This window comes from Neovison vison, chromosome 13 (assembly GCF_020171115.1).
Source record: "Neovison vison isolate M4711 chromosome 13, ASM_NN_V1, whole genome shotgun sequence".
In the NCBI taxonomy this organism is placed as follows: Eukaryota; Metazoa; Chordata; class Mammalia; order Carnivora; family Mustelidae; genus Neogale; species Neogale vison.
In genome coordinates this window covers 98,860,518-98,887,075 of record NC_058103.1, presented here as the reverse complement: position 1 = coordinate 98,887,075, position 26,558 = coordinate 98,860,518, and the positions used below count along the sequence as shown (strand labels likewise).

The 26,558-nt window shown below is 37.0% G+C and overlaps 1 protein-coding gene across 1 annotated transcript in view; it reads left to right on the top strand.

The window, feature by feature from the left end:
• Nucleotides 1-23,880, top strand: part of PIAS1 (protein inhibitor of activated STAT 1) — a 119,480-nt gene extending 95,600 nt beyond the window's left edge. The window contains exons 8-14 of the mRNA XM_044231254.1: nt 2,664-2,737; nt 12,989-13,149; nt 14,912-15,042; nt 15,888-16,068; nt 20,696-20,838; nt 22,667-22,704; nt 23,523-23,880. Of these exons, the coding sequence (XP_044087189.1) occupies nt 2,664-2,737; nt 12,989-13,149; nt 14,912-15,042; nt 15,888-16,068; nt 20,696-20,838; nt 22,667-22,704; nt 23,523-23,816 (1,022 nt within the window). The 3' untranslated portion in view covers nt 23,817-23,880. The remainder of the gene's footprint in view (nt 1-2,663; nt 2,738-12,988; nt 13,150-14,911; nt 15,043-15,887; nt 16,069-20,695; nt 20,839-22,666; nt 22,705-23,522) is intronic.
• The last annotated feature ends 2,678 nt before the right edge of the window (nt 23,881-26,558 follow it).

Here is a 26,558-nt window from a genome sequence, read left to right as displayed (position 1 = left end):
AAATAAATAAAATCTTTTTTTTAAAAAAAGGCTACTGGAGCTAGTACATGAATTTAGCAAGTTGCAGAATACACAGTTAATTTATAAATATCAGTTGTATTTCTGTTAGCACTGAACAACTAGAAAGTAAAATTCAAAAAACAAAGAATTTACTGTAATATCCAGAAATATGAAAGACTTAGGGATATGTCCCACAAAACTTGTGTAATATGTATATGATGAGAACTTCAGAACAATGCTAAGAGGAATTACAATAAAGCTTGAATAATAATGGGGAGATATATCTTGTTAATAGAGCAGAACACTTAGTATTGTTACTGGAGAGATGTCATTTCTCTCCAAATTGACCTATAGATTAAATTCAATCCAATCAAGATCCTAGTAGGATCTTTAAAAGTATCTTTACATGATAGGATTGACTAAGATTGAGCCTATAATGCAGAAGGAAAAGACAAAGCTTTTTTTTTTTTTAATAGAAAGTGGCAAGTTTCTAAAATAATTTGCGAAAATGTTGCCATCTCTGAGAGAAAATGAATGTACAAATCATTTTAAGTAGCAGTAGCTAATATTTATTGAATATAATATTGGGTTATTTTAAAGCATTTTATATGTATAATCCTTAGAACATTCCTATCAGGTACTGTTACTCCTGTGACTTGGCTAACACTGGATTCTAAGTTAGGCTGATTCTAGATCCTGTTGCCTCTTCTGTTTCAGTTTCTCTGGGAAGTACTAACCACTGAACTTTGTTTTGCAAAGCATTGATACTATGGTTTGTGGTATTGCTTCATTTAGATGGAAGTTTATCTAGATAAAATGTAAACTGTTCCCATTTTTGTGTCTAGGGTGATGAAGGCATGGAGATGTTTAGTAATCACATTACAGTTCTGTTTAAATGTTTATATTGTATGGCGATTATTTGTTGCCTTTAAAAGATACTATTTGTTAAATGTATCTTTATAAGAAAGGATTGACGAAGATTGGGTCCGTAATGAGACAGGTGTACTTTCTATAATTTACATATGATATTGTATAGCATAAGGGATGTGGTAACTATATTTTCCAAACTTAAACTCAGGGGTTTTATGCCTTTTCAGCTGCAAGAAACAGCCTGTGAGTTCTAGAGATTTCAAATATTTGGAATCTCTGGGCCAAATGAAAATGACTTTTTACTTGGGCATCAGAGTCACTTCTGGAGCTTTTAAAAAACAACCCATTGGTGTCCCTTTTCCCTACTCCAGTTCAGTGGGCAATATAAGTTAGAAGTCACTGTAGGTAGTTCTGAATTATATCATGGTTGAGATTCACTAATTTATGGAGACAGAATATCTAAAGTGTGGAACATCTTGGGGCACCTGGCTGGCTCAGTCACAAGAAGAGCATATAACTCTTGATCTCAGGGTTGTGAGTTTGAGCCCCACATTGGGAAATTATTTCAATAGATAAAACTTCAAAAATAAGTAAAATGTGGACCTCAAAAAAATTCAGATTATAATGATAGCTTTGTTTAATAAAGGTGGGACTCTTAATCCTCAGCACAATGGACATCTACTCTGAAATCATTCTTCCTTATCTGAGTACTTTTCTGCTCCCCGTTTTCTTAATTCTGTATATAATATATATAATATTAACTCTCTCTGCCACCACTCTGAAATTCTGTGATTGACTGACCACGTACACAGCCACTGTGCTTGGGCCCCACCTTACACAGACATCAAAGGCAGTGTGGGACAGTTTCTAAAATGATTGGAGTATTGCATTTAGGCATTTCCAGTCTCACTTCAGTGTTTGAGGTTTTCAGAAGTAACATATGCCTCAGGATTCCAGAAAGGATACAGGTCCTTGTTATATGAGACTGACAAAGTAACATTACTAATGCCTCCACTCTTAAGAACCAGAGGAGGTTTGAGCTAAAAAGGCTTAGAGATTATCTAATGTGGGTTCTTATTTTGCTAGAAGCAAAATTAAGGTCAGAGGAGGATTGACTTGTCTAAGATAGCATAATTAGTTTATGGATAAATAAATGTAAAATTCAATTATATGGGGAAAAAGCATTGAACTTTTTTCTTTTCATAATTTGAAAATAAGATTAATGTATTTTCATAATTTAAAAATAGAATAGAAAAATAGAACTAATGTATTAATATTTAAAATGTAATAATATATTTTATTATCTGAGCTTTGAAAAAACTTATAAATGTTAGTTGTATAGTCCCTATTGATTGATTTCTTTAAAAATAATATTGGCATGAAAAATATTGGTCATAGTTTAAAAGAAAGAAAAACGTTATCCAGTTTCTTAGGGGTTATAAAAGGAAAAGTTTCTGCTATTAGTTGAATATGTCAGCTTACTGTAGAAATTTCCTTTATGTTACTACAATGCAGTTTTTGTTCCATGAATGAGAAATAGGAAACTTACAGGAAATTTAGTCAGTCTATAGATATATGGTTGTTTTTCTTTTGCTTATGATAGCAATTATAAACCATGTAATTATTTTTATCTTTACATTTAGTTAATTGGAAATAATTAAACAGATTATTTTTGAGTTCATTTTTTTAAATGGTTACTCATTTTAAGTTCCTTGTTCTTTTTCATGTTGCATCAGTGATGTATCTTTAATAAACATGTTCTGTTTGTGTGTTTTCTCTTCAATGAATGTCAGTTAAAGAGAAATTGACCGCGGATCCAGACAGTGAAATAGCTACAACCAGCCTAAGGGTTTCTCTACTATGTCCAGTAAGTGTTAACTAATACTTGCTTTCCAAAAGATTCAACATATATTTTGCCCCTTTTATGAAGTATTTCCAGTATTTGCAAATGATGTTTACTTTTGGAATATGCCCACCTTTGTCATAGTTGCTGAAAAGACATTATTATTAATTGGTCATAGGATTTGGAATCTAACCAAATTTTTAAGTCTGTAAAAAATGTCCTACTCTTAGTAAGCTGTGTTTAAATATTGCTTATGATCAATGATTATCTCTCACACTCAAGTGTAAATTCTTCAAATAAGGAATGGGTATTATTTTGGTCTATTTATTAAAATTGAATTTTTAAAAATAGTATCCTTTTGAATAGAAATCTAGCCATGATTTACCCACACATTCAGTTTAACCATTTTGCCAACAATGACTACGTTGTAAGAATCCACTAATTAAAAACTGTTCTATTTAACCTGAATAACTCAATTGGTTATGCAGATAAAAATAACCTAGAAATATTTTTAAACCAGAAAAAGAGGTCAAAATCAATTGTTTGTACAAAATGAATATAAGGTCCAAAAACATACCAAATGATTAAACTTGTAGTGAAAAGTTTTCCCAAAAAACGTGTTGTTAATATTTATTTCTTAACCAGCATGGTGTCAAGTCTACCAGTTATAGGAATGGTAACTGAATGTGGCTTTCATACAAAAATATGTGAAAAGGTAGGAGTAAATTACTTTGACACTTTAATTACCTTTTGTTCTATAATTAATCAAATTAATCATATCTAAATTGGGGAGAAAGTATAAAGAATAAGAGGACACAGGTGTTTCCTGATTAGCCTGGATTATTCAGGCAGGCCTGATATTGAAAGTCTTTAATATTGAAATCTTCCTAATCTAAGATGAAGTGATTGTATTCTTAAATAAATTTAAACAGAAACTAAATTTTATTTATCCTACATCTTAGTCTTTTATAACTTACAAAATCTCAAACACAAGATGAAAAAGTCTTTAGTTCACAAATTACTTTATAGTACTATATTTGATGTAGCTCTTTAAAAAAAGCTTTTTGTTTTATAATACTGCTAAGGGAATCCCTATTTTTTATCAGGCTTTTATAAAATTATAGAAATACAATAGAGTGAATAAAATTCCCCCAATACTATCATTTTGTATATATCTTCCTATCTTTTTATTCCTTATAATAGCCAATCTTTTTCTTAAAAATATTTTGATTCTAGCCTTTTTAATGTTGTTATTAAAATTCTTTCCCAAATATATGATGCAATCATTGGCAGAACTGAAGGAGAAATAGAAAGCAACACAGTAATAGTAGAAGACTTGATACCCCACTTTCAGTTATGAATAGAATAACCAGACAGAAATTCACTAAAGAAGCAGAGGGCTTAAACACTATAGACTAACTAATTCACCGTGTGTGTGTGTGTATAAAATACTCTGTACAACAGCAGATTACACATTCTTCTCAAGTGCACATGGAACATTTTTCACTATAGACCACAAAACAAGCCTTAACAAGTTTAAGTCATACAAAATATCTTCTTTGACCACAGTGGGATGAAACTAGAAGTCAACAGCAGAAGGAAAACAGGAAAATCCACAAATAGGTGGAAATTAAACAACAGACTCTTAAACAACCAAAGAAGTTATCACAAGGAATTTAAAAATGGAGACAAATGAAAAAACAAACAAACAAACAAAAACAATACAACAAAACTTACAGGATGCAGCAAAAGCAGTAGGAAGAGGGAAGTTTATAGCAGTTAATACTTAACATTAAAAAAGAAAGATCTCAAATCAACAACCTAATGTTACACCTCAAGATTCTAGAAAAAGAAAAACAAACTAAATCCAGAGTCAGCAGAAGGAAGGAAATAACAAAGATTAACACAGAGATAAATGAAACAGAGAATATAAAAAGAATAGGAAAAAAAACAATGAGACCAAGAGTTAGTTTTTCAAAAAGATAATAAGATTGATAAACCTTCAGCTAGAGTAAGAAAAAAGAAGGGAGACTCCAATAGCTAAAATTAGAAATGAAAGAGAAGCTACTACAAATGATGAACTGATAAAACAGAAATATAAAAGATTATAAGAGACTACTATAAACAGTTACATGCCAACAAACTGGATAACATAAAAGTTAAAGTATATTTAACACCAATCTTTTCAAACTCTTCCAACGAATTGAAGGGCAGGGAATACTCTAAAACTCATTCTCTGAAGCCAGCATCATCCTGATCCCCAAATCAGACAAAACCAAACAACTAAAAAAAATCACACATCATGACCAAGTGGGATTTGTAGCTGGAATATAAAGATGGTTCAGCATACAAAAAGTCAATTAGTGTGGGGCTGCTGAATGGTTAAGCATCTGCTCTGGGCTCAGGTCATGATCTCCAGGTCCTGGGATTGAGCCCCATGGCAAGCTCCCTGCTCACCGGGGAGTCTACTTCTCCCTCTCCCTGTGTCCCTCCCCACTGTTCACACACACACATACTCTCTCTCAAATAAATAAAATCTTTTTTTAAAAAAATCAATGTAATAATACCACATTAACAAAACGAAGGACAAACCCCACATGATTGTCTTAGTGGATGCAGGAAAAGCATTTTGCAAAGTTCAGTACTCTTCGATCATGAAAACACTCAACTCACTAGGAGTAGAAGCAAGCTTCAGCATCATAATAAAAGCCATATAGAAAAAGCCGACAGCAAGCATGATACTCAAGGAGACAAGAGTGCCCACCCTCACCCCTGCTATTCCACATAATACTAGAAATTCTGGCCAGAGCAATTATGCAAGAAAAAGAAATAAGACATACAAATTGGAAAGGAAGTACAATGATCTCTGTTTGTAGATGGCATGATCCTTTATGTAGAAAACCCTACAGATTCCACAAAAAAACAAAATAGAGTTGCAGGATACAAAATCAAAATACAAATTTAGTTGTGTTTCTAAACATTAACAATGAACAATCCAGAAAGGAAATTAAGAAAACAGTCCCATTTACAATAGCATCAAAAGAATAAAATACTTGGGAATAACCTTAGCCAAGGAAACAAAAGATTTGCACACTGAAAACTGTAAAACATTGCTGAAAGAATTAAAGACATAAATAAATGGAACGACATCTCAGGTTCATGGATTGGGAGGCTCAATATTATTAAAATATCTATACTACCCAAAGTAATTTAAAGATTCAGTGCAATCCCTATCAAAATCCCAGTGACATTTTTTTATTTTGCAGAAATAGAGAAAAGAGTCTTAAAATTACTGTGGAATCTCAAAGGACCCCATAGAGCCAAAAGCAATATTTTAAAGAGCCAAGTTTGAGCCCTCACATTCCCAGATTTCAAAACATACTACACAGCAGCAGTAATTAAGATGGTGTGATAATGGACATAAAGATAGATAATGTAAGGGGGGCCTGACTGGCTCAGTGGGTTAAGCCTTTGCCTTTGGCTCAGGTCATGATCCCAGAGTCCTGGGATCAAGCCCCGCATAGGGCTCTCTACTCAGCGGGGAGTCTGCTTCCCCCTCTCTCTCTGCCTGCCTCTCTGCCTACTTGTGATCAATCTCTCTCTCTGTCAAATAAATAAAATCTTAAAAAAAAAAAAGATAGTATAGACTAATGGAACAGAATGGAGAACCTGGAAACAAACTCTTGGATTTATGGGCCAAGTTACATTTCAACAAGTGTGCTGGGACTACACAAGGGGGAAAACAGCCTCTTCAACAAATGGTGCTGAGAAAAACTAGATATCCACATGCAAAAAAGGAATTTGCGCCCTTACTTTATACCACATGCAAAAGAGAACTCAAAATGAATTAAAGACCTAAAACATAAAACCTTAAAATTTTAAACTCCTAAAAGAAAATGTAGGGGGATAGCTTCTTTGAATTTCACAATGATTTATTGGACATAACACCAAAAGCATTCGCACAAAAGCAAAAACGGACAAGTGGACTAGACCAAACTTAAAAGCTTCTGCATGTCAAAAAAAATAAAATAAATGAGAGTGAAAAGACAACCTATGGTTTAGAAGATGATAGTTGCAAATCAGATATCTGATAAGGTATTTACAACATAAGAAACTTCTTCAACTCAGCAACAGTAATAAACAACCTGATTAAAACATGGGCAGAGGACTTAAGGAGACGTTTTTCCAAAGAAGATTTACAAGTTTCCAAAAAACATGGAAGGATGTTCTGCATTGCTACTCACTAAGGAAATGCAAATCAAAGCAGCATGGGTTATCACTTCAGACCTGTCAAGATGGCCACTATCAAAAGAACAGAAGATCCCAAGTGTTGGTGAGGATGCAGAGACACTGGAACCCTTCTTTTATATCCCGCTCCCCCGTTGGTGGGGATATAAAATGCTGCAGCCATTATGAAAACCAGTGTGGAAGTTTCTCTAAGAAAGTAAAAATAGGTTTACCATATGATCCAGCAATTTCTCTGTTGGGTATATATCCAAAAGAATTCAAAGCAGGATCTCAAAGAGAAAATTTGCACAGGCATTTCATTACAACATTCATAATAGCCAAGAGATAGAAACAGCCCAGATGTATATGGAGTGATGAAAGGATACAAGAAAATGTGGTAAATACATTAACAGTGGAGTACTATGCGCCATTTAAAAAGAAAACCCTGTCATACGCTACAACACGGGATGAACCTTTAAATCGTTCTGATGAGCAAATCAGCCAGTCACAAAAACATAAACACTACAATTCTACTCATAAGAAGTGTCTAAAGCAGTCAGAATCGTAGAAACAGAAAATAAAAGGTGGTTACCAAGAACTGAGAGGAGGAGGAATTAGTGTTACGGTACAGAGTTTCAGTGTTACAAGATGAAAAAGCTTGAGAAATCTCTTACACAATAACATGAATATACTTAACACTACTGAACTTCATGCTTAAAAATGGGTAAGGTGGTAAATTTAATGTTACATGTTTTTTTACAACAATAAAAATATACAGGCCGCAGAGTCACACAGTAAGTTCTTAAGTAACCAGATAAATGATTTTGGTTTTTTTTTCAAGAACTATTATTTGTTTTTGTGAGTGTACAAGCAGAGGGAGAAGCAGGCTCCCCACTGAGCAGGGAGCTTGATGCATGACTCAGTTCCAGGACCCTGAGATGATGACCTGAGCTAAAGGCAGACACATAACCCAGGCCCCCACCAGATAAATGTTGTACAGCTTATGGTGCAAAGGAAGCTGACATTTTTTTAACATTTAGGGTAACAGCTCACAGACCAAATAAGTGGAAGATAGAAAGAAAACAAAGATTTAAAAAAGAAAAAAAAAGTCCTGCTTCTTCTACCCCCTTCCCTCAAGCCCCTATTTATGTATTTTCCTCCTCCATGTGGTTTCTTGCCATGCCATTGCATTATACAATACCAGTTCAGAGACTGACAAGTTTAGAAAAGTACAGAAGCTTCATTTTCCATAATCACAGGAGGAAGTCTTGTTTTTCTTGAATCTCCTTTTAAAAGCATTTACAGTTGTTCTAATATATGTGATGTTTGTATCATTAGATGAAGCATTTATTCATATAGATAAGCACTGTAATACAAATCTTGATGTTTTTACTTCTAGAACTAGTTTTGAACTTCATAGTTCAGGTGATCTTTATCAGAAAATGTTAATCATGTTTTGCCTCTCACACCTCTTAATTAAGTGGGCCATCTTTAATTTTCTTACCATATTGCCTGTTTCCTCCCTTTTTAGTTGTAACAGCCATCTGCTTTTAAAATTCAGATCACAGAAAAAAACAACTCTAAATACATATAATCCATAATTATAATACTTTTATAGTTTTCTGTTTGGCTAAAGGGAAAATCCCTTTACAATTATTCTGGAATCAGGCAATATATTTTAGGTATGTTTTTATTCTAGAAAGTAAAACTTGGTGATGACAACTCATCTATATATCAAATTTATAGAATAATAAAAGAGATTTGTTCCCTCTGAAATATGTAAATATGATGTCTGACTGTGCATTTGAATTGCCCTTGTTTTGATACACACAGCTCAAAATAAATGAGTTTCTGTTGTTTGTGTGCCATTTAGCTAAAGGCAGTGAAAATAATTAGAAATGTTTTTGCTTTCTGGGAATTTTTTTAGTTCTGATTTATTAAAAATACAGCTGGAAGAGGATCGCCTGGATGACTCAGTTGGTTGAGTGTCTGGCTCTTGGTTTCGGCTCAGGTCATGATCTCAGGGTTGTGAGATCGAGCCCCACGTCCCTGCATCCTCCCTGCATCTGGCTTCATGCTCAGTGGGGAATCTGCTTGGGATTCCTCCTCTTCTCCCCACCCCCGCTTGTGCACTCACTCTCACTCTCTCTCTCTCTCTAAAATAAATAAATCTTTTTTTTAAAACAAATAAATCTTTAAAAAATATATACAGCTGGGAGAATGTTTGAGAACCTACTTTGAGAGATATTTATTCCTCAGACCTATGAATTTCAATAAAAATGACTTGGAATTGATAGAAGAAAAAAATTCCTTGGAAATTAATTTACGAAATATTGATTATAATGAAGTGAAATTATTCTTGTTATTACCATTCCTTTTTATGAGGAAAAAATAAATATTATTGACTTTTTAAGGTCCTCTTGTTATAAGCTATAAACATATCTAGGTAGGGTATTTTCTCCTGCAGCTTGCTCAGTTACCAAATAGTACTGTTAAAAGTTACAGTAAGGTTAGTGGCATTGGAAGACTTATTTAGGGGCTGACTTCAGAGTGTTTATTTGCAAATGATGGAAATATCCACATATCCTGAAAAGGAAGAGGGGCATGATAATGATTATAAGATGAAGATGTTGTTTAGAACTCTGCTTTTCTCCTGATACCATGTTGGAGAAATCCGTTTCCATTTGTAGATAAGTATTTAGGATTTAGAGATTGTTTTTAAAATCAGAACTATGAGAAGTGTGGGCGCCTGGGTGGCTCAGTGGGTTAAAGCTTCTGCCTTCGGCTCAGGTCATAATCCCAGGGTCCTGGGATCGAGCCCCGCATCTGTCTCTCTGCTCCGCAGGGAGCCTGCTTCCTCCTCTCTCTCTCTGCCTGCCTCTCTGCCTATTTGTGATTTCTCTCTATCAAATAAATAAAATACTAAAAAAAAGAACTATGAGGAGGATTATTACATAACACTTAGTGATTCTTTGAAGCAAAGCATTTCTGTGACAGCTAATCAGCAGTCCATTTGAAAGTGAACTTTTCCTTTCTTGACCCATTTATAAATGCCTTTCCTGCATCCTTCACGTAGCAGTGTTCATTAAAGACTCTGGGTAAATTTGTCAGTGTGGCTAATCATAAGGGCTTGAGAATAGCTCTCTCACCAAAAAGATGAGCTGACAAGGGAGGATTAGAGGGAGGAATGTCTGTGAGATGATTGTTTAGAGAATAACTGCTTTTCGGAGTGTAAGTTCTGCGGCCTATGACTTGGATTCTGAAACCGACTTTATGTCTTACCTTTGTGTGCACGGTCTTCATAAACTATCCAAAGTGGTCTACTAATTCTGCGATACGTAGGCTTTGTCTACAATTACTGTATTTGTCTAGGACTTTCCAGTCTGCAGTTTCTCTACTTAGTATTTAAGCATTAGGAAAAATACCTGCTCAGTAGCAATTTGTACTTCACAGTTAAGGTCTGCTTTAAGATATAAAAATTTAATTTGGCACCACCAAGCAGATCTTCATTTGGAAAATGTTTCTGGACTAATGTAACATGTCTTGGCTAACAGTAAATACATGATTCTTATGTTATAAGAACTAGTTTGTTCTTTTTTGCATTTTCATCAAGTGCTTGTATAAATCAAATCATAAAAATTGAGTAGTAGAAGAGTAGAGGAGTAAAGAGTTGTTTAATCTTACATGTGGATAGAATGGAAGAACAACTGAGCTGAAATATGGGTGTGTCTCCCATTAGCTTACAAAGTGATTTGAAGCAGATAATGTTTCTATACTTTAATTATAATGGGTGACATGTATTGAGCACTTACTAAATGCCAGACACATAATTCTAGCATAGCATAACATATAACTAACTTTATTTATTTATTTATTTATAAAAATTTCATTCATTTAATTGACAGAGAGACAGCGAGAGAGGGAACACAAGCAGGGGGAGTGAGAGAGAGAGAAGCAGTCTTCCTGCCAAGCAGAGAACCCGATGTGGGTCTTGCTCCCAGGACCCCAGGATCATGACCTGAGCCAAAGACAGACACTTAAAAACTGAGCGACCCAGGTGTTCCCGCATAACATAATTTAACATAACATAGTACAACATAACATAATTTAAATCCCACAATCTTATGATGTAGATGGTATTTTTATCCCCGTTTTACAAAGCTGAGACTCAGGGAGACTAAATGAGATTCAGGATTCCCACAGTAAGTAGTGGGGCCAGGATTCAAATCTAGGTAGAAAACTCCAGAATTCATATTCTGGCCTGCCTTCTACTTTATGCAGTCCCCACACGCTCCGTGAGTGGTCCCTCGTGGAGCTGCTCAGTGAAGCAGAACCAAAGCCTTAGTCCACACACATGACCATCTTCCTGCTGTATAGCACATACATTTCCAAGTGCGAGGGATAAGGGATTGAGCCTGATGTATTTCTCCTAGGAGGGGACACATACATAAGTAGTGCATAATCACGCACAGGGTGGAGTTAGGCACACACACAGAGAAGGGAGCTGTCCGATTGCTCTGTATCTCTCCTTTCCATCCCTCTGATACTCTGAGCTGGCACTGCTCTCTTCTCATCAGCTTATAGCACAGACTGGGCCTGTTTTGTTCTTCATCACTACATCCTGTTGAAGTAAGGAGGAAACAGTGTTACTTTGGAGATAGAAAAAGAGGCCCAGAAAGGTTAAGTGCCTTTCCTAGCAGCACAGTAAATCATTGGTACCAGAACAATAATTTAGGGCCACAGATGACAGTTAATTTCCTTGGTAGACTTCCTAGGAAATTGCACATTTCCCTGAAATTCTTCTAAGCCAAAATCCTTTTCCTCTTTCTTTCCTCATTTAACTCCTATCCTTTTCAAGCCTTTATGCTTTTCAAGCTTGCAAGTATGTGGGAAATTCTAGTTAGCAGACAGTGTGGTTATTGAAAATAGATAACTTCTCTACTGTATGGTCATTGTTGCCTCCGGGGGGCCCCACAGTGGTAACCCAGGTGTGCTCTGTGCAGTGGCCTCCAGGGAAGGAGCTGTGATGCGACAACTCTCAGGGCAGTGTCTGTGCCTGGGCCCAAGCCAGCAGCTCAGGGACAGGATGAAGTTGGTTTCATTTTTCATAGGACAGACTCTGTTTAACCTCAGCTTAAGCAACATTTGCAAGGCAAGAAGAGAAAGTCTCATAACATGGTGGAGATGGTAGAGTCTATGGATGTTTGTTAAATTATCTGTGCTAGTGCCTACTGAGGGAGGAAGTACAGAGTGCACGCTCTTGACTTCCTTCTCAGAGCTGCCATTTGGCATCCTGGGGAGTGCTTGCCCTTCGTGCCGTTTTCACATGTGAACTACCCCATTCAGAGATCAGGTTGGATAACTTTATATCTGTATCACCCAGTATTTAATAAGACATTCTTTTTCCATTTCCCAAATGCCTAGTAAAGTGGTTCTTAACTTTTTTGGATTGGAGACTACTCAGAATTTACTGGGTCGCCTGGGAGGCTCAGTCAGTTAAGCATCTGCCTTTGGCTTAGGCCAAGTTCCTGGGATCCTGGGATTGAGCCCTGCGTCGAACTCCCTGCTGAGCAAGGAGCCTGCTTCTCCTTCTCCCTTTGCCCCTCTCCCCTTACTCTCAAGTGAATCAATTTTTTAAAATCTTAGGAAAAAAAGAATTTGGTGAGAGTGCTCTCTCTGGGGAAATGTACAAACTTGCAGAATTTTGCACATTATTTTAAGGAGTTCATGGTTCTTTCCCCCCAAAAGCTGATCTGTGTGTGAGCTTTGGTGGGGGAGGAGGGAATAACCCTTTCTGTAGACTTTCCATAGTCACTGTGTTTAATATCTAAAGAAATACTCTTTTTTTTTTGACAGGTAGGTTTTTTTTTTTTTTTTAAACAGGTAGGGTTCATAGAAAAATGTGTTTAACGTTCTTCCAAATTGATGAAAAGTAACCATAGTATGCTTTAAGTCAGAATACATATGCATTGTGTTTCAGGAGATTTTTATCAAAACTTAAATTTAATAACAGTTGTCTCATATTTACTTTGTCTCCCTCTTTTAAAGCTTGGTAAAATGCGGCTGACAATTCCATGTCGGGCCCTGACATGTTCTCATCTGCAGTGTTTTGATGCAACTCTCTATATTCAGATGAATGAGAAAAAACCAACCTGGGTTTGTCCTGTCTGTGATAAGAAGGCCCCGTATGAGCACCTTATCATTGATGGGTATGTCCATTTATTGTGTTTCCTTATACTGTGACATGACCGTCTATTATTTGAATTTGTCTTCTTCAGGTTTAGGATGGAAATTCTGTAGGTAGTGTTTTCTGAGTAATATATTTTTAGGATTTTCCTGATTCTAGAAATCAGTTATTTTTAAAGTAAGTAATCCTGTGAGCATTTTTCCTTTCTAAGTCAATGTCCTCCTGTTTGGGGAGCGCATGCTTTACCATCTTTGTCTCCCGACTTTTACCATTTAAAGTACCAGTGGTTCTGAGCAGAGTATGGTTATACCTGTTCCTCACATGAATCCATCTACCCCTAGTCATGCAGACCATGTCAGAGAAAGAGTGAAAGCACTGAGAGAAACTCTAGCTAACTTAAGCTCATCCAAATTGAGCTTCTTAGTGGAAGTTAACCTGTTTTTGCAGATGTTTCTTGTGGTTCAGTTGTGGTTCATTATACCTGTTCCCCCATCATAAGGGCTGCTAAAACTGATCAGCGTGCCGAATAGCAGCTTTCTTAGTTTTTCTCTTTCCTCTGAAATACTTGTCTTTGTCTTGTCTGCCTCCAGCATCACAACAACCAGGGTTTTTTGTGGTGATTTTTTTTTTTTAACACTCCTGTGTTTTATCTGTCCTTCTAAACATCTTGTTGGAGTGTTTCTCTAAATGTACCCCTTATCCTGGAGCCTCCTTCTGTGTCCTTTTTGCCACTGAACAAAGATAAATTGTGGAAAGAAGGATCTTCTTGGTAGTTGCTGTAGTTGCCAGCAAAACACTTAAGGCAGCTTATCTACAGGATTTGAGAAAACTCAGGAGTCTGAAGTTGTACGTTAGAAAGGGGATACATTTAGCAATACAGTGTCACCTAGAGCTTGAAAGATGGCAGACCAATCATGGGGAAAAAGTAAATGTGTCACTTAAATGTTTTATGTTTAATTGTTCAGAAGTGACAGTGATCACTAATAAATCTAAGTTAAGTAATATTTTACCAATGCTTTTTATTACATAGCTTTAGATCCCTACCTCCATAAACTGGGATCGTTCTTTTTAAATTTTTTTTGTTCTTTATTTTTAAAAGCCAGCGCAAACATAAACGTTATCTATACACACATTTAAAGAAAAATGGGAAAACTTAGGAAAATAAAAGGGCTTCATAGTGTATTTTCTGATTTTTGTTTTTCTAGAATTGTGATAGTACAGTATTAATATTTTTTATCCGTTGGTTTCATTTCAGAATTTGACATTTCCACACATTTTTTGCAAAATCTCATTTCTTAGTATTGGCATGGTATTTTTCAAGGAGATGTACCGTTCAGTACCTATTTTTGTATGTATTGTTTCAATAAGATACGCTTACTGTGGACAGTTCGGATGATGCACAAGAATATAAAGGAGAAATGATGTCGCCACTCAGAAATAACTGCTGTTCATGTACCATTCACACACAGAATTTTATTTTCACACTGTAGAATTTTATTTCCTTGGCCTCTTCCCTCTTTCTGTGACTATTTACCCTATTCTTAAAAATCTTTGAAAACCTCGTTTACCTTTTGTAAGGTACCTTGTATAAGGTACTGTAATCTAAGTAATATTTCTCTAAAATAGGCCTCAATTTTGAGAACAAATAATTGTCTGTTCTCCTTTCTTCTTTCTTGTTTATACTTCTACCAAATGTAGGAGATCTGAATGTTTTTTGAACAGCAATACTTCTAGTCTGTTTTCATTTAGAATATGATATTCAGAGGACTACCTATTTTTTGTAGCTTGTTTATGGAAATCCTAAAGTACTGTACAGACTGTGATGAGATACAGTTTAAGGAGGATGGCTCTTGGGCACCTATGAGATCAAAAAAGGAAGTACAGGAAGTCTCTGCCTCTTACAATGGAGTTGATGGTGAGTTGATGGTTTTCCAGAAGGGTGGGGCAGTCTCCCTGCTGTGGTATAGCCCTGCTTTTCAGTATTAAAACACATGTATTTTTGGGGGCACCTGGCTGGCTCAGTCAGCAGACCATGTGACACTTGATCTTGGGGTCATGAGTTTGAGCCTCATATCGGGTGCAGAGATTACTAAAAAAAAAAAATAAGCTTTTTTAAAAAAGTATATATTTCTGAAAAACATAGCAGTTTATGGGTAACTCAGTAACTCTTATGAAATTATTGATTAAACATTCAGAAGTAGTAGAGAACTTTTAAATTCACATTGCCAGCTTTTAAAATTTTGGGATATTGAAATTTAAAAGCAACATAATCTAGTAAGTCATTTCTAAGGTCATGCTTTTGAAATGGTATCCTTTTAAATTTTTAAGAGATTTGGTAAAGATTATTGAACATTTCTTCTTCGTTTATGTTATTTTTCTGGTTTTTAGTATACTTTTGCCAGAAGGAAACTATGACTTTTAAAAAATGTTACGATACATTTCTTAAGTATCCCGGGTACATATGTAATATATAGTATTTACCCTCAAGCTGCTTTTATTCTGAAATAGACATACGTTTTGACTGTTTGCCCTAATTCAGAATTGTCTTTCAAAAAAACAAAACGAAACAAGAAAACCCCTTTAACAACCAATAATAAATAGTATCTTTAAACTTAGGGGACCAGAGCTACTACTCTCTGACCCCAGCAATATTTTAAGTCTAAACTATAATTAATAAACGAATCCATAAGGGCACACGGAGGAAAAAAAGAGAGGTGTCATAGGTCTTTTTTGGCCTTGTGTTTGATCATTCCCACACAGGATGCTTGAGCTCCACATTGGAGCATCAGGTGGCTTCTCACCACCAGTCCTCAAATAAAAATAAGAAAGTAGAGGTGATTGACTTAACCATAGACAGTTCATCTGATGAAGAGGAGGAGGAGCCATCTGCCAAGAGGACCTGTCCTTCCCTGTCTCCCACATCACCACTAAATAATAAAGGGTAAGTACTGAGACCTTGAAAAGTCATTGTGAAAGTTAATTTGCAAGTACGATTTAAAAGATCTGCCAAAGAAAATGATTATCAATGATTGTAAAACTTAACTTGGTAGTCAAAGAATAGGTTGTATTTTCCCCAGGTGTGTGATAATCTTGAGGGACTGGGATAGTGCATTCAAGGAGTCCCTTGGATACAGTATTTATCGTACCGAAAGGTATTCTAGTGCAGTGGTTCTCAAACTTCAGTGTATAGCAGAATCGCCCAGAGAGCTCATTAAAACACACATTGCTCCCCTATTCCCCCATGTCTGATTCAGGAGTAGAGACTGAGAAAACTTGTCTCTCTGATCAGTTCTTAGGTGATCTTAATGCTGCTTGTAGGATTTAAAACATTTCCTCAGGCTGGAAATGTATAAGATTAGTTCTGAGTTGAATCTTTCAAGTAGAAAACTGAGGAAGACCAGAGGAGTGCTTTAAGCTGGCCTCAGAGTGTGCGAGGTTTGCAGTGAAAGAAGTCAGAGCCTGAAGTTGCAGGGCACAGTGCCTTCTGTTTTGCCAACGCGTGTCCCATATTTGCCATTAGTCTCATATCAGTAATAGTGTACCTTGGTTATGCTTCAGTTCAGTTTAGCCAACACTGTTACCTACTTTAGGTAAAACACCCTGTGCTTAACATGGGTGATAATAATAATAATAAGTACAGTCCTAACCTTAAAGGTTTAACATTTTGTGGAGGAACACATAGCTAGCTCTAGCTGTACTCTTAAATAGACTCAGCCGCATGAGACACATTGGGGATTCTCAACAAAAAGTCTTCATGTTTTACTGAGGCACAGTTGTGGCACACTAAAGGTGAATCTAGAAAGAGGTGTGTTATGTGTCAGGAGATTGATGTAGCCTGTTGGAACTGAAAAGGAGCTATTAAAAAAAAATCTCCTTCCAACAAACAGTATGCCTGAAGAAGGAATGTTAAGTGGGAGAGGGCCTGATGTAAAGTTGCAAGGTTCAAGAGGAAAAGTTAACACCAGATCAAGAGCAGGCATTTCCATGTTTGGAGTGAAATAATTTTCAGGTTTGAGACTGATAAAAGATCTTCTATATGATATGAAAAAAGTTCTTCTATATGAGAATATTTGTAATTACTTGAAAGGTAAAGTTGAAACAGCAAGAACATAATAGTGATAAATGTACCTCACTCATTAAAAACTTTGTTTCAGGAATCTTCATAATACGATCAAACCTGTTAAACAGGTTGGTATTTTCACTCTAGAGGAGCTTCACACACATCAGACAGCAGTAAAGACATTAATAGCAGTATCGCTATTCTAAAGGAAAAAAAAAAAAAAAACGAATTCACTAATTCTACTTTAAGTCTTACTTCATGAAGAGTTACCTCTGATGAAAGTGTACCCTGATGGCTGCTACCCAACAAGCTTGACCTTGTTACTGCCCCGACTTATTTTATAAATCTGATTGAGAAAAAAAGAAGAGTCAAATGGCCAGAAGCTGGTATAGTTAGATATCGATAGACTCTTGATTCCAAGATATTTTATATATCAAAGCATACTGTGACCAAATACATATTATATTATTTCTTTAAATACCATAATTTGGGGCACCTGGGTGGCTCAGTGGGTTAAGCCGCTGCCTTCGTCTCAAGTCATGATCTCAGGGTCCTGGGATCCAGTCCTGCATCGGGCTCTCTGCTCAGCAGGGAGCCTGCTTCCCTCTCTCTCTCTCTCTGCCTGCCTCTCTGCCTACTCTGTCTGTCAAATAAATAAATAAAATCTTTAAAAAAAAACTTAAAAAAAGAATAAATACCATAATTTGGTGACATGAAAAGATATTTCATAAATCTGGTTGTATAAATACCTTGTAGATTAAATGCGCTTTTGTGTGTAAGTTAGTTCTACTCCTTAGAGTATTTTAGTAGTCATACATGTATGTGACCTGTGTGGTAGTTTTGCTCTCTTGCCTATACATTTTTCCTTAAGAGAAACTTTTTTGAGTGTTTAGTGTTTCAATTCTTCAGGTATTTGCTTTGCTGTTTTTCCAAAAATAGTTTTATTACATTTAGAAAATTATATTAGATGCATTAACTACTTCCTGAGCTTCCCAGTGAACAAGTAAACCCATATACAATATTTAAAAATGTCAGACCTTTCTCTGTTTTCAGATAAAAACAAGCAGCCTTGGGGCGCCTGGGTGGCTTGGTCGTTAAGCCTCTGCCTCTGGCTGAGATCATCATCCCAGGTTCCTGGGATTGAGCCCTGCATCAGGCTCCCTGCTCCTCGGGCAGCCTGCTTGTCCCTTTCCCACTCCCCCTGCTTATATTCCCTCTCACTGTGTCTCTCTCTGTCAGATAAATTAAAATCTTACACACACACACACACACACACACACACACCCCTGAAAGTTTATGGCATTTTTAGAAGGTTACAGCCATATTCAACACTAGTGGCCATTTTACAGTAATGACTAGCTGATAAATAAAAACCTAAACCCCGAGAATATTGTATTTGTTATTGTGCAGTGTAAAGGTGGAAATGCATTTTCAGAATATTACCACAAAATTGAAAAGAAAATTGCTAGCCAGGAATTAGAGGCAAACATTAGTAAATGTAAAACATTTTGTTGTCTTTAGCTGCCAGGTGTTTAGTATTCATCCAGAAGTGGGGTTTTTTTGCTGTTTGGTATACCAAGATGTTTTCAAAGGCTGGCATTTCATCTGCTTTCTTCTCTCTTGTAATCCCTTAGGCATTGTCAGAGGAGACGGCTAATGGAAAGTGGTACTTTTTATAGATGTAAGAGGTTTAATTAAGTTTCCATTAGACAAAACATTTTTATGAGGTAGATGAGAGTCTATTTTATGCTTCATATTCCATTCATGAAAATATGGTAGATGGTCATAATTAGAACTCTGTTCCTAGACATCCAGCCTTGGCCTCTTTTGAAATATTCTGATCTTGCACTGCACCACTGAAATTGCGTCACACACCCAAGTACTTTTTATGAAGTTTTTGCAAGCAAAAAAGTAGCCTTTCTTTTCTCTTTATTTTCTAAAACATACATGCCTATTAGCCTCTTCTGTGATTGGGATAGGACATAAACCTTATGTTCACACTCAGAGCTGTTAGAATTCTTTTTCTTTACAAAATCATTTTCAAGTCTTCCTTTTCTTTTTTATTTCTTTCTCTTTTTTCTTAATTTTTTTGTAAAAAAAAAAAAAGAAGAAGAAGAAGATGAAGATGATTCAGGGACGCCTGGGTAGCTCAGTCAGTTAAGCATCTTACTCTTGGTTTTGACACAGGTCATCATGTTGTGATCATGAGATCAAGCCCCTGTCTGGCTCCACACTCAGCGTGGAATCTGCTTGGGATTCTCTCGCCCTGTACCCCTCCCCCATGCTCACTGGCTCACACACACTCTCTTTCTCTCTGGAATAAATAATAAATCTTTAGGGCGCCTGGGTGGCTCAGTGGGTTAAGCCACTGCCTTCGGCTCAGGTCATGATCTCAGGGTCCTGGGATCGAGGCCCGCATCGGGCTCTCTGCTCAGCAGGGAGCCTGCTTCCTCCTCTCTCTCTCTCTCTGCCTGCCTCTCTGCCTGCTTGTGATCTCTCTCTGTCAAATAAATAAATAAGATCTTAAAAAAAATAATAAAATAAAAAAAAATAAATCTTTAAAAAAAAAAAGATAATTTAACTTCTCGGCTACTGAAGCATTTCATGCTGTTCTTGCAGAATCCGTTTTTTTGGTTATTCCCCAACCCCTACACACACAGTTCTGTTCTCCCTTTAAAACCTCTCCACCACCTGTTCATTTTGCAGTATCTCTTCTTGTCTGCTGCCTTCCGTTCATTCAGCCGGCCTTGTATGCAAACAGTGTGCTGATGAGTGTGGGGGGCATTAGGGATACCAGGATAAATAGTTCCTTATCTCTGTTCCATAAAGCTTATACGTCTGGGGGCCAGCTGTTAAATCCACTGCTCAGATTGCTACCGTCCCCCAGGCTTGTCTATACGTGTTTTCTTTGCGAGGACATCCGTATACTTTTTACCAGACATCACTCAGTGCTTATTTTTAAAACATTTCAGAATCGGAGCACCTGCGTAGTGCAGTCGTGAAGCCTCTGCCTTCAGCTCAAGTCATGATCCCAGGGTCCTGGGATCAAGCCCGGCGTCAGGCTCTCTGCTCGGGGGAAGCCTGCTTCTCCCTCTCCAACTCTCCCTGCTTATGTCTGTCTCCCCGTCAAATAAATTAAAAAAAAAAAAAAAAAACTTTAAAAAATAAATAAAAGGTTTCAGGATCTCAGCTGCCATAGATATCTTCCACTAATCTCTCAGTGGAGGGGCTCAGCCGTGCATTCCGAAAGTGTAGATAAAGCAGCATGTGATTATGAATATCGGACATACCATTGCACCCATCCATTTCCCCCTGTAGCCCCTGCAAACGGCTACTGTATATGCAGATTACTTCCTAGTCATTATGATAGTCTAAATTATATATTGCTTTGGTTGTCTTTTTATTTTCAGCACAAAAGATATGATTCCGTTTTGTGAGATGCAGTCCCTTGTTAAACCTAGAAGTTCAACTAACTCATGAAAATTATGCAAACCTTTCCTCCTTCTAGCATATTAAGTCTTCCACATCAAGCATCTCCAGTGTCCCGCACCCCAAGCCTCCCTGCTGTAGACACAAGCTACATTAATACATCCCTCATCCAAGACTACAGGCATCCTTTCCACATGACACCCATGCCTTATGACCTACAAGGTGAGTCACCAGTTCTTCTCTGTTGTCACATAGCATTATGAATACCTTTCATCTGCATAGTCTTCCTCTGGGTGAGTCTAAAGAAGGATGGAAAGATTGATAAAATGGGCTTGGGCTTAGGGAACTGGGGGAAGTGCATACTGTAATCTTAAATAAATAGAGGTCTAGTTTCTTGTTTGTACCTTTATCAGTAGCTAGTGCTTTACTGTCAGTAGTGAAAGTTGTGTGATGATTGATCTTTAGGTTTTGTGAGCTTCAGAATAGTCTGCAGGTTGTTTTGGGGTGACTTTCTGTATATTGCTTTGAATTTTGATATTTATGAAAATTATTCATTGTTCCCTCCCTGAATCCAGTTATAATGCAACAGGCATGTGGGTAACTCTGTTGTGTTATCTCTAAAATAGTGCTGAATTGAGACATTGACAGTTTTAACTTTTATTCCAGTGAACCTGATTCTTCCTTTTAAAAGTAGTTTGAAATGTCAGTGTACTCATTGCACAATGTATTCTGAGTTGGTAATAATAATTTACATTATCACAAAATTATTAGTTCTCTTATATCTTTGTAATTTAATAATTTGTATATCTAGGAAGATTTTTATTTTAAAAAGCTGTACGTGCCCATTGTGGAAAATTCAATACAAAAAATGTAAACTGGGAGTTGTCCTCCGCCCCTCCTCCTACAGAAGAATTCGGTGCAAAGATTCCCAGAAGCTGAGTTAGTTCAGTAGGTTCTTAGTGATTGTTAGGAGTACCTTGTTTGAGCTCTGTCCAATAGCACTTACCTCGAGGAGGGAGATGTTATAATTGATAGTGACCATTAGCCCCATATGGTTATTGGGCATCTGAAACATAGGCTAGTGTGATTGAAGAACTGAGTGTTTCATTTTATTTCATCTTAATAAATGTAGATACCCACATCATGTGGCTAAGTGCAGCCCTGTTTCTCACGTAGGTTACTGCCAGATCTCACTGTCAGGAACCACAGTGCTATCCGTTTTGCAGGTCCTCATGTTATCTGTTCCAGTGTAGATAGTGGATGGATGGATCCCCATAGCATTTGTGTTGTTGTCATATTTTTCACTACATCTGCTTGTTGTCCTTTCCCCCAAGTTGAGATCTCATAATAAAGCATTTTATTCACATGGATTTTCTTGTTCTTCATTACATTTTGCATTGAGTGATATGGACAAGAGTAGGATTTAAAGAAGGGGCAGCCAGGAATCCGATCTGGCCCTCTGTGCTGCACCACTCCAGCAGCGAGGAACCCCCACCCCCACCCCGCAAAGCTTGTTTTCCTCCCTTCTGCTGCCGGAGGGTCTCTGAGTTAGAATCTGGTAAGATAGTGGTGAGGGGGCAAATTTGAGAAAGAAAAAGAAAATCTGTGCTCCAGGTTGCTGAAATTTTTCTGTGTAAAACTTGTCGCACCCACAAAATGAAGCCAGAAATAATGACCTACCTCGTAGGTGCTTGCGAGGAGTAAATTCGAGTAGTTTGAAATGTTACTTAAGAGGAGTCGTTGAGAACGTTTGGTGAAATGTGCTCCATCAGTGTAAGGGATCAGTGTTGGATCCAGCAGGGCAGCTGTGGCCCAGATTGCACAAATGGAGTTACAAGGCGGGCACGTCATGACTAGAACTTGGACTTCAGCCTCGGTAATCTAGAGATGAGAGAGATGTACAACATTCAGCTCCACTCTTCTTATTTAACTTCTAAATGACTTTAGAATTAGCATTTTAAGATTTTTGTTTATTTCTGGAGTATTAGGGGCATTAGGGAGGGTATTTTCTTTTGTTTTTCAAAACTAAAATAATTTTTTTTCCTCACAGGATTAGATTTCTTTCCTTTCTTATCAGGAGACAATCAGGTATGTTATATGAGAAAAATGCTGTTGTTTTCATCGTACATTGGAATATTTATAAGTATAATATGTAGCTGAGAGAGAAGATAAATTTCTTGGCAAGTTCAGAGTAGCCCTACTTATTATTGTTAAGGTTTTATGAATTTAAATAAAAATACCCTTGTTTCTACTGTGTCTGAGTGTATAGTAGGAACAGTGTCTATTTGTTGGTTCCCCAATAATTTTTTTAATAAAGAAACAGGGCAGTAAATCAGCTGGTAAATTCTTGGCCAAACATCTCCATAAGAGAAAGAGGGTCAACTGTCTTCTTTCCTGCTGCTTCTGAGCATATGCCTCTTTGGAAATAGAATTTTGAGAACCGTTTGTATTACAAATTAAAACAAACAAAAAAAAACTAGCAGTTTTATTTTGGTATTACCCCTGCCCCAGTTTAAAATATAGAAATGTCTCTCAAGTTCAAGGATGTGATTATTACTTAAGGACATCTCATTCTGTGAAATGTTTTATTAGGTATTTCAGACATTAGCAGATATGCTATATATATTAAATTTAGGACTCTGGGGATGCATGGGTGACTTAGTTGGTTAAGTGTCTGACTTCAGCTCAGGTCATGATCTCTCAGGGTCCTGGGATCAAACCCCACGTGGGGAGCCTGCTTCTCTCTCGCCCTCTGCCTGCCACTCCCCCTGTTTGTATTCTCACTCTCTCTCTGTCAAATACATTTTTTAAAAGATCTTTTTAAATTTAGGACTCTGTTCTGCCAAGAAGAAGGTTTATGAATTAGAACTGATGGGTTTTGTGTCTTCTGTTCCCCACCCCCCCAGCATTATAACACGTCCCTCCTGGCTGCCGCCGCCGCAGCAGTGTCAGATGATCAAGACCTCTTACACTCGTCTCGGTTTTTCCCGTATACCTCCTCGCAGATGTTTCTCGATCAGTTAAGTGCAGGAGGCAGTACTTCTCTGCCAACCACCAATGGAAGCAGTAGTGGCAGTAACAGCAGCCTCGTGTCCTCCAACAGCCTGCGGGAGAGCCATAGCCACACCGTTGCAAACAGGAGCAGCACGGACACAGCATCCATCTTCGGCATCATACCAGACATTATTTCATTGGACTGATTCCCTTGCCCCTGCTGCTCCCGCCCCCACCCCAGATTAAATGAACTTGGCAGAAAGAAGAGAACTTTGTGCTATGTTTTACCTTATTCTGTTTAGAAAAGTACACAAGCGTGTTTTTTTCCTTTTTTTAGGGAAAAAATTAAAAGAAATGTACAGAGAACAAAACTATATTTTCAGTTTTACTTTTGTATATAAATCTAAGACTGCCTGTCTGATAAAACACTTGTAAAAAACAAAAAACCAAAAAAAAAAAAAAAGAAAAGAAAAAAAAACAGTACCCACAAACCACCTTCAGTTCATTTTTTTCCTGGATTCTAAACATTTTTTTCCATCATTTGTCCTATGGTTTTGGTTTTATTTTACTTCAATGGCATTATTTTATTTGCAATAACAGAAAAGGAATTGCATGTATGAAGTTTTAAATTGTGGGCTTTTCTTCGTTGTGGGGAGGGAGCTGGGGGGCTAGTTTTCATTTCCATTTTCTAAAAAGGACAGACTTGGATTCTGTTTGTGTGTGTGCATATTTTATCCAGCCTTAAGTTATAAATCTCATCTGTCCCACTGCATTCCCTGTGTTTTTTCAGGACCTAGCTCGTGGGGGTGTGTTCAGTGTGTGTGTCTTTGTATATTTTTCTGTTGTTACTGTTCCTTCTCCTCCCAAGTTTGCATTCAGTTGATAAATCAGTTGCCTGCTTCTTTCAAAGTGCTTTGAAGGTCTTGAACTCACATATGAGCATCTTTATTGATATCCCAAGTGCATGTTCTCCATCACATATTCTCTCTTATTTGCTAGATACCCCCTGAGAATATGTTTTAGAGATTTGGAGTAAAGCTGTCTGGATAAGGAGTAGGCTTGGCAGACCTGTGAATAATACACTTTAGTCTAGTTCTTTCTTCTAAATTTGGATTGCCAGTATTATGTATTTAAACAAAGTCTGTGAACACCTGCCTTTTGGCCACAGGGTAACAAGTTTTCATGTAAGATCTTCATGCCAAAGAAGGAAGTAAAAATAGCTTAGAAAGTTGTGTTGGGTGTCTTGTGCAGCTGACAGAGGTAAGGTTACATCACGGCGAAAAAGAAAGACAGTCAGTTATCCTAAAAGTAAATTCTCTTTGGAAAATACAGTGTACCACGCATGTCAGTCTAGAAATCCACTATCTGATAAACAGTTGAAATGCAAAATAGGCTTGATCCTTGGTCATTTTTACTCTCTGGATCTGAGTGTACTTCTTTTCTTAGCCTAGCTATCTTGTTTGTTTTGTTTTTTCTCACCTTTTAAAGAAAAGCATGACGTAGGAAGTCAGTTCTTTGTTACTTTCTTCGTTTCTTTCTTTCTTTAGAATTCATGGATCAATCTGATCTATGTATTAATAATGGAACATGTAAATATAGTGAGAACTGTTTTTCAGGAGATGAGTGTGGGTTGGAGGGAAGGAAGGTGGTTCTACCTGTGTCCCAAAATCCTCATTAGAAAAGGTGTGATGTTCTTCAGGGAGCACCTGAGGGTGTGGAAAGTATCTTCTAGATGATGGAGAGGTTTAGCTGGTTTAACAGAAAAGATACAAAGAAGGAAGGGGCATAACAATTAACCAGTTTCCCAGGCTGGATCTTTGTATCACAGCTGTTCAGGTTCTCAGAGTTGTTGAAGGACCACCTTTGTGTATAAAAGTGTTTCAACCTTGCAGTGGTAACAAAGTGACCTACTTTTTCCAGGTAGAATTCAAGATGGCTGTATCTTCAGTTGTATGATAAAATTAACGGTTCACATGACTGTGTGGCATCTAAAAATAATACCTGTTTTTACAGCATCTCTCTGCCACTAAATTGTTGACTTGAATTTTGAAAAACAAGTTGGTGTTGATATGTATATGTGTGTGTGTATATATGTATTTATAGACAAGTGTGAGTGACACGTGAGTTATATAGTCTTCCCCTACGCATGTGTATTCCACACATACATGGCTGAGTTATAGTCACTAAACAATCTGCAATAAAAAACAAAAGACTCATTGTCAGTGAAAACAGGAATTAGTTAAGTTTTTTAATGAATATGCTATTATGGTGAGTAAACTCTTTAAGAACTCGCATCAGTATATTAACTTAGGCAATACTTAATGGTACCATAATTTGTGTCTAAATTCAGATTGGGTTAGAAATCACTCAAGTTGTGGGGTGTTGCTTCTTATTTCACACTGTAATAGGAAACATTTCTGTTAATTCAGCTACCTAAAATGAATAGTTTTCTGTATTCTCTTTTTTTGTTTGTTTTTCTGTCGTTGTTAGTGGTCTCAAAATTCTGATCAATAACTTTGTGTATGATGCTGAATTCCAAACTCTGAATGATCCAGTTGAAAACCCATCCCTCTCCTTTCTTCAGCCCAGTTTTGGGGTTAGTGAGTTTCCCTCAGTGCCCTGCATTATACCGACCTAAGGGAAGAACAGGTAATAGGGAGAAAGAAATGTCTGTCTGGTGGCTTTGGTCATGTCTCCACAAGAGAAACGAACTATTTGATTGTCTTTTGATGTTAGTTCATTCCACTCTAAGGAGTTTGTTTCTTTGGAAAGTTGTTGACTTTCCCAAGCGTTGGATGAGTGGTAGCTGTCAGTCTGTTGGTCTCGTGGGCGATACTGGTCAATCAGACTGTCATGATCTGTACTAGTTACTGGTAGAGTCCCACACTGCACTGTACTTTTCTAAGTTAAAAGAAGTGCATGGTCATTTCATCTGTTTTTTCCTTAGC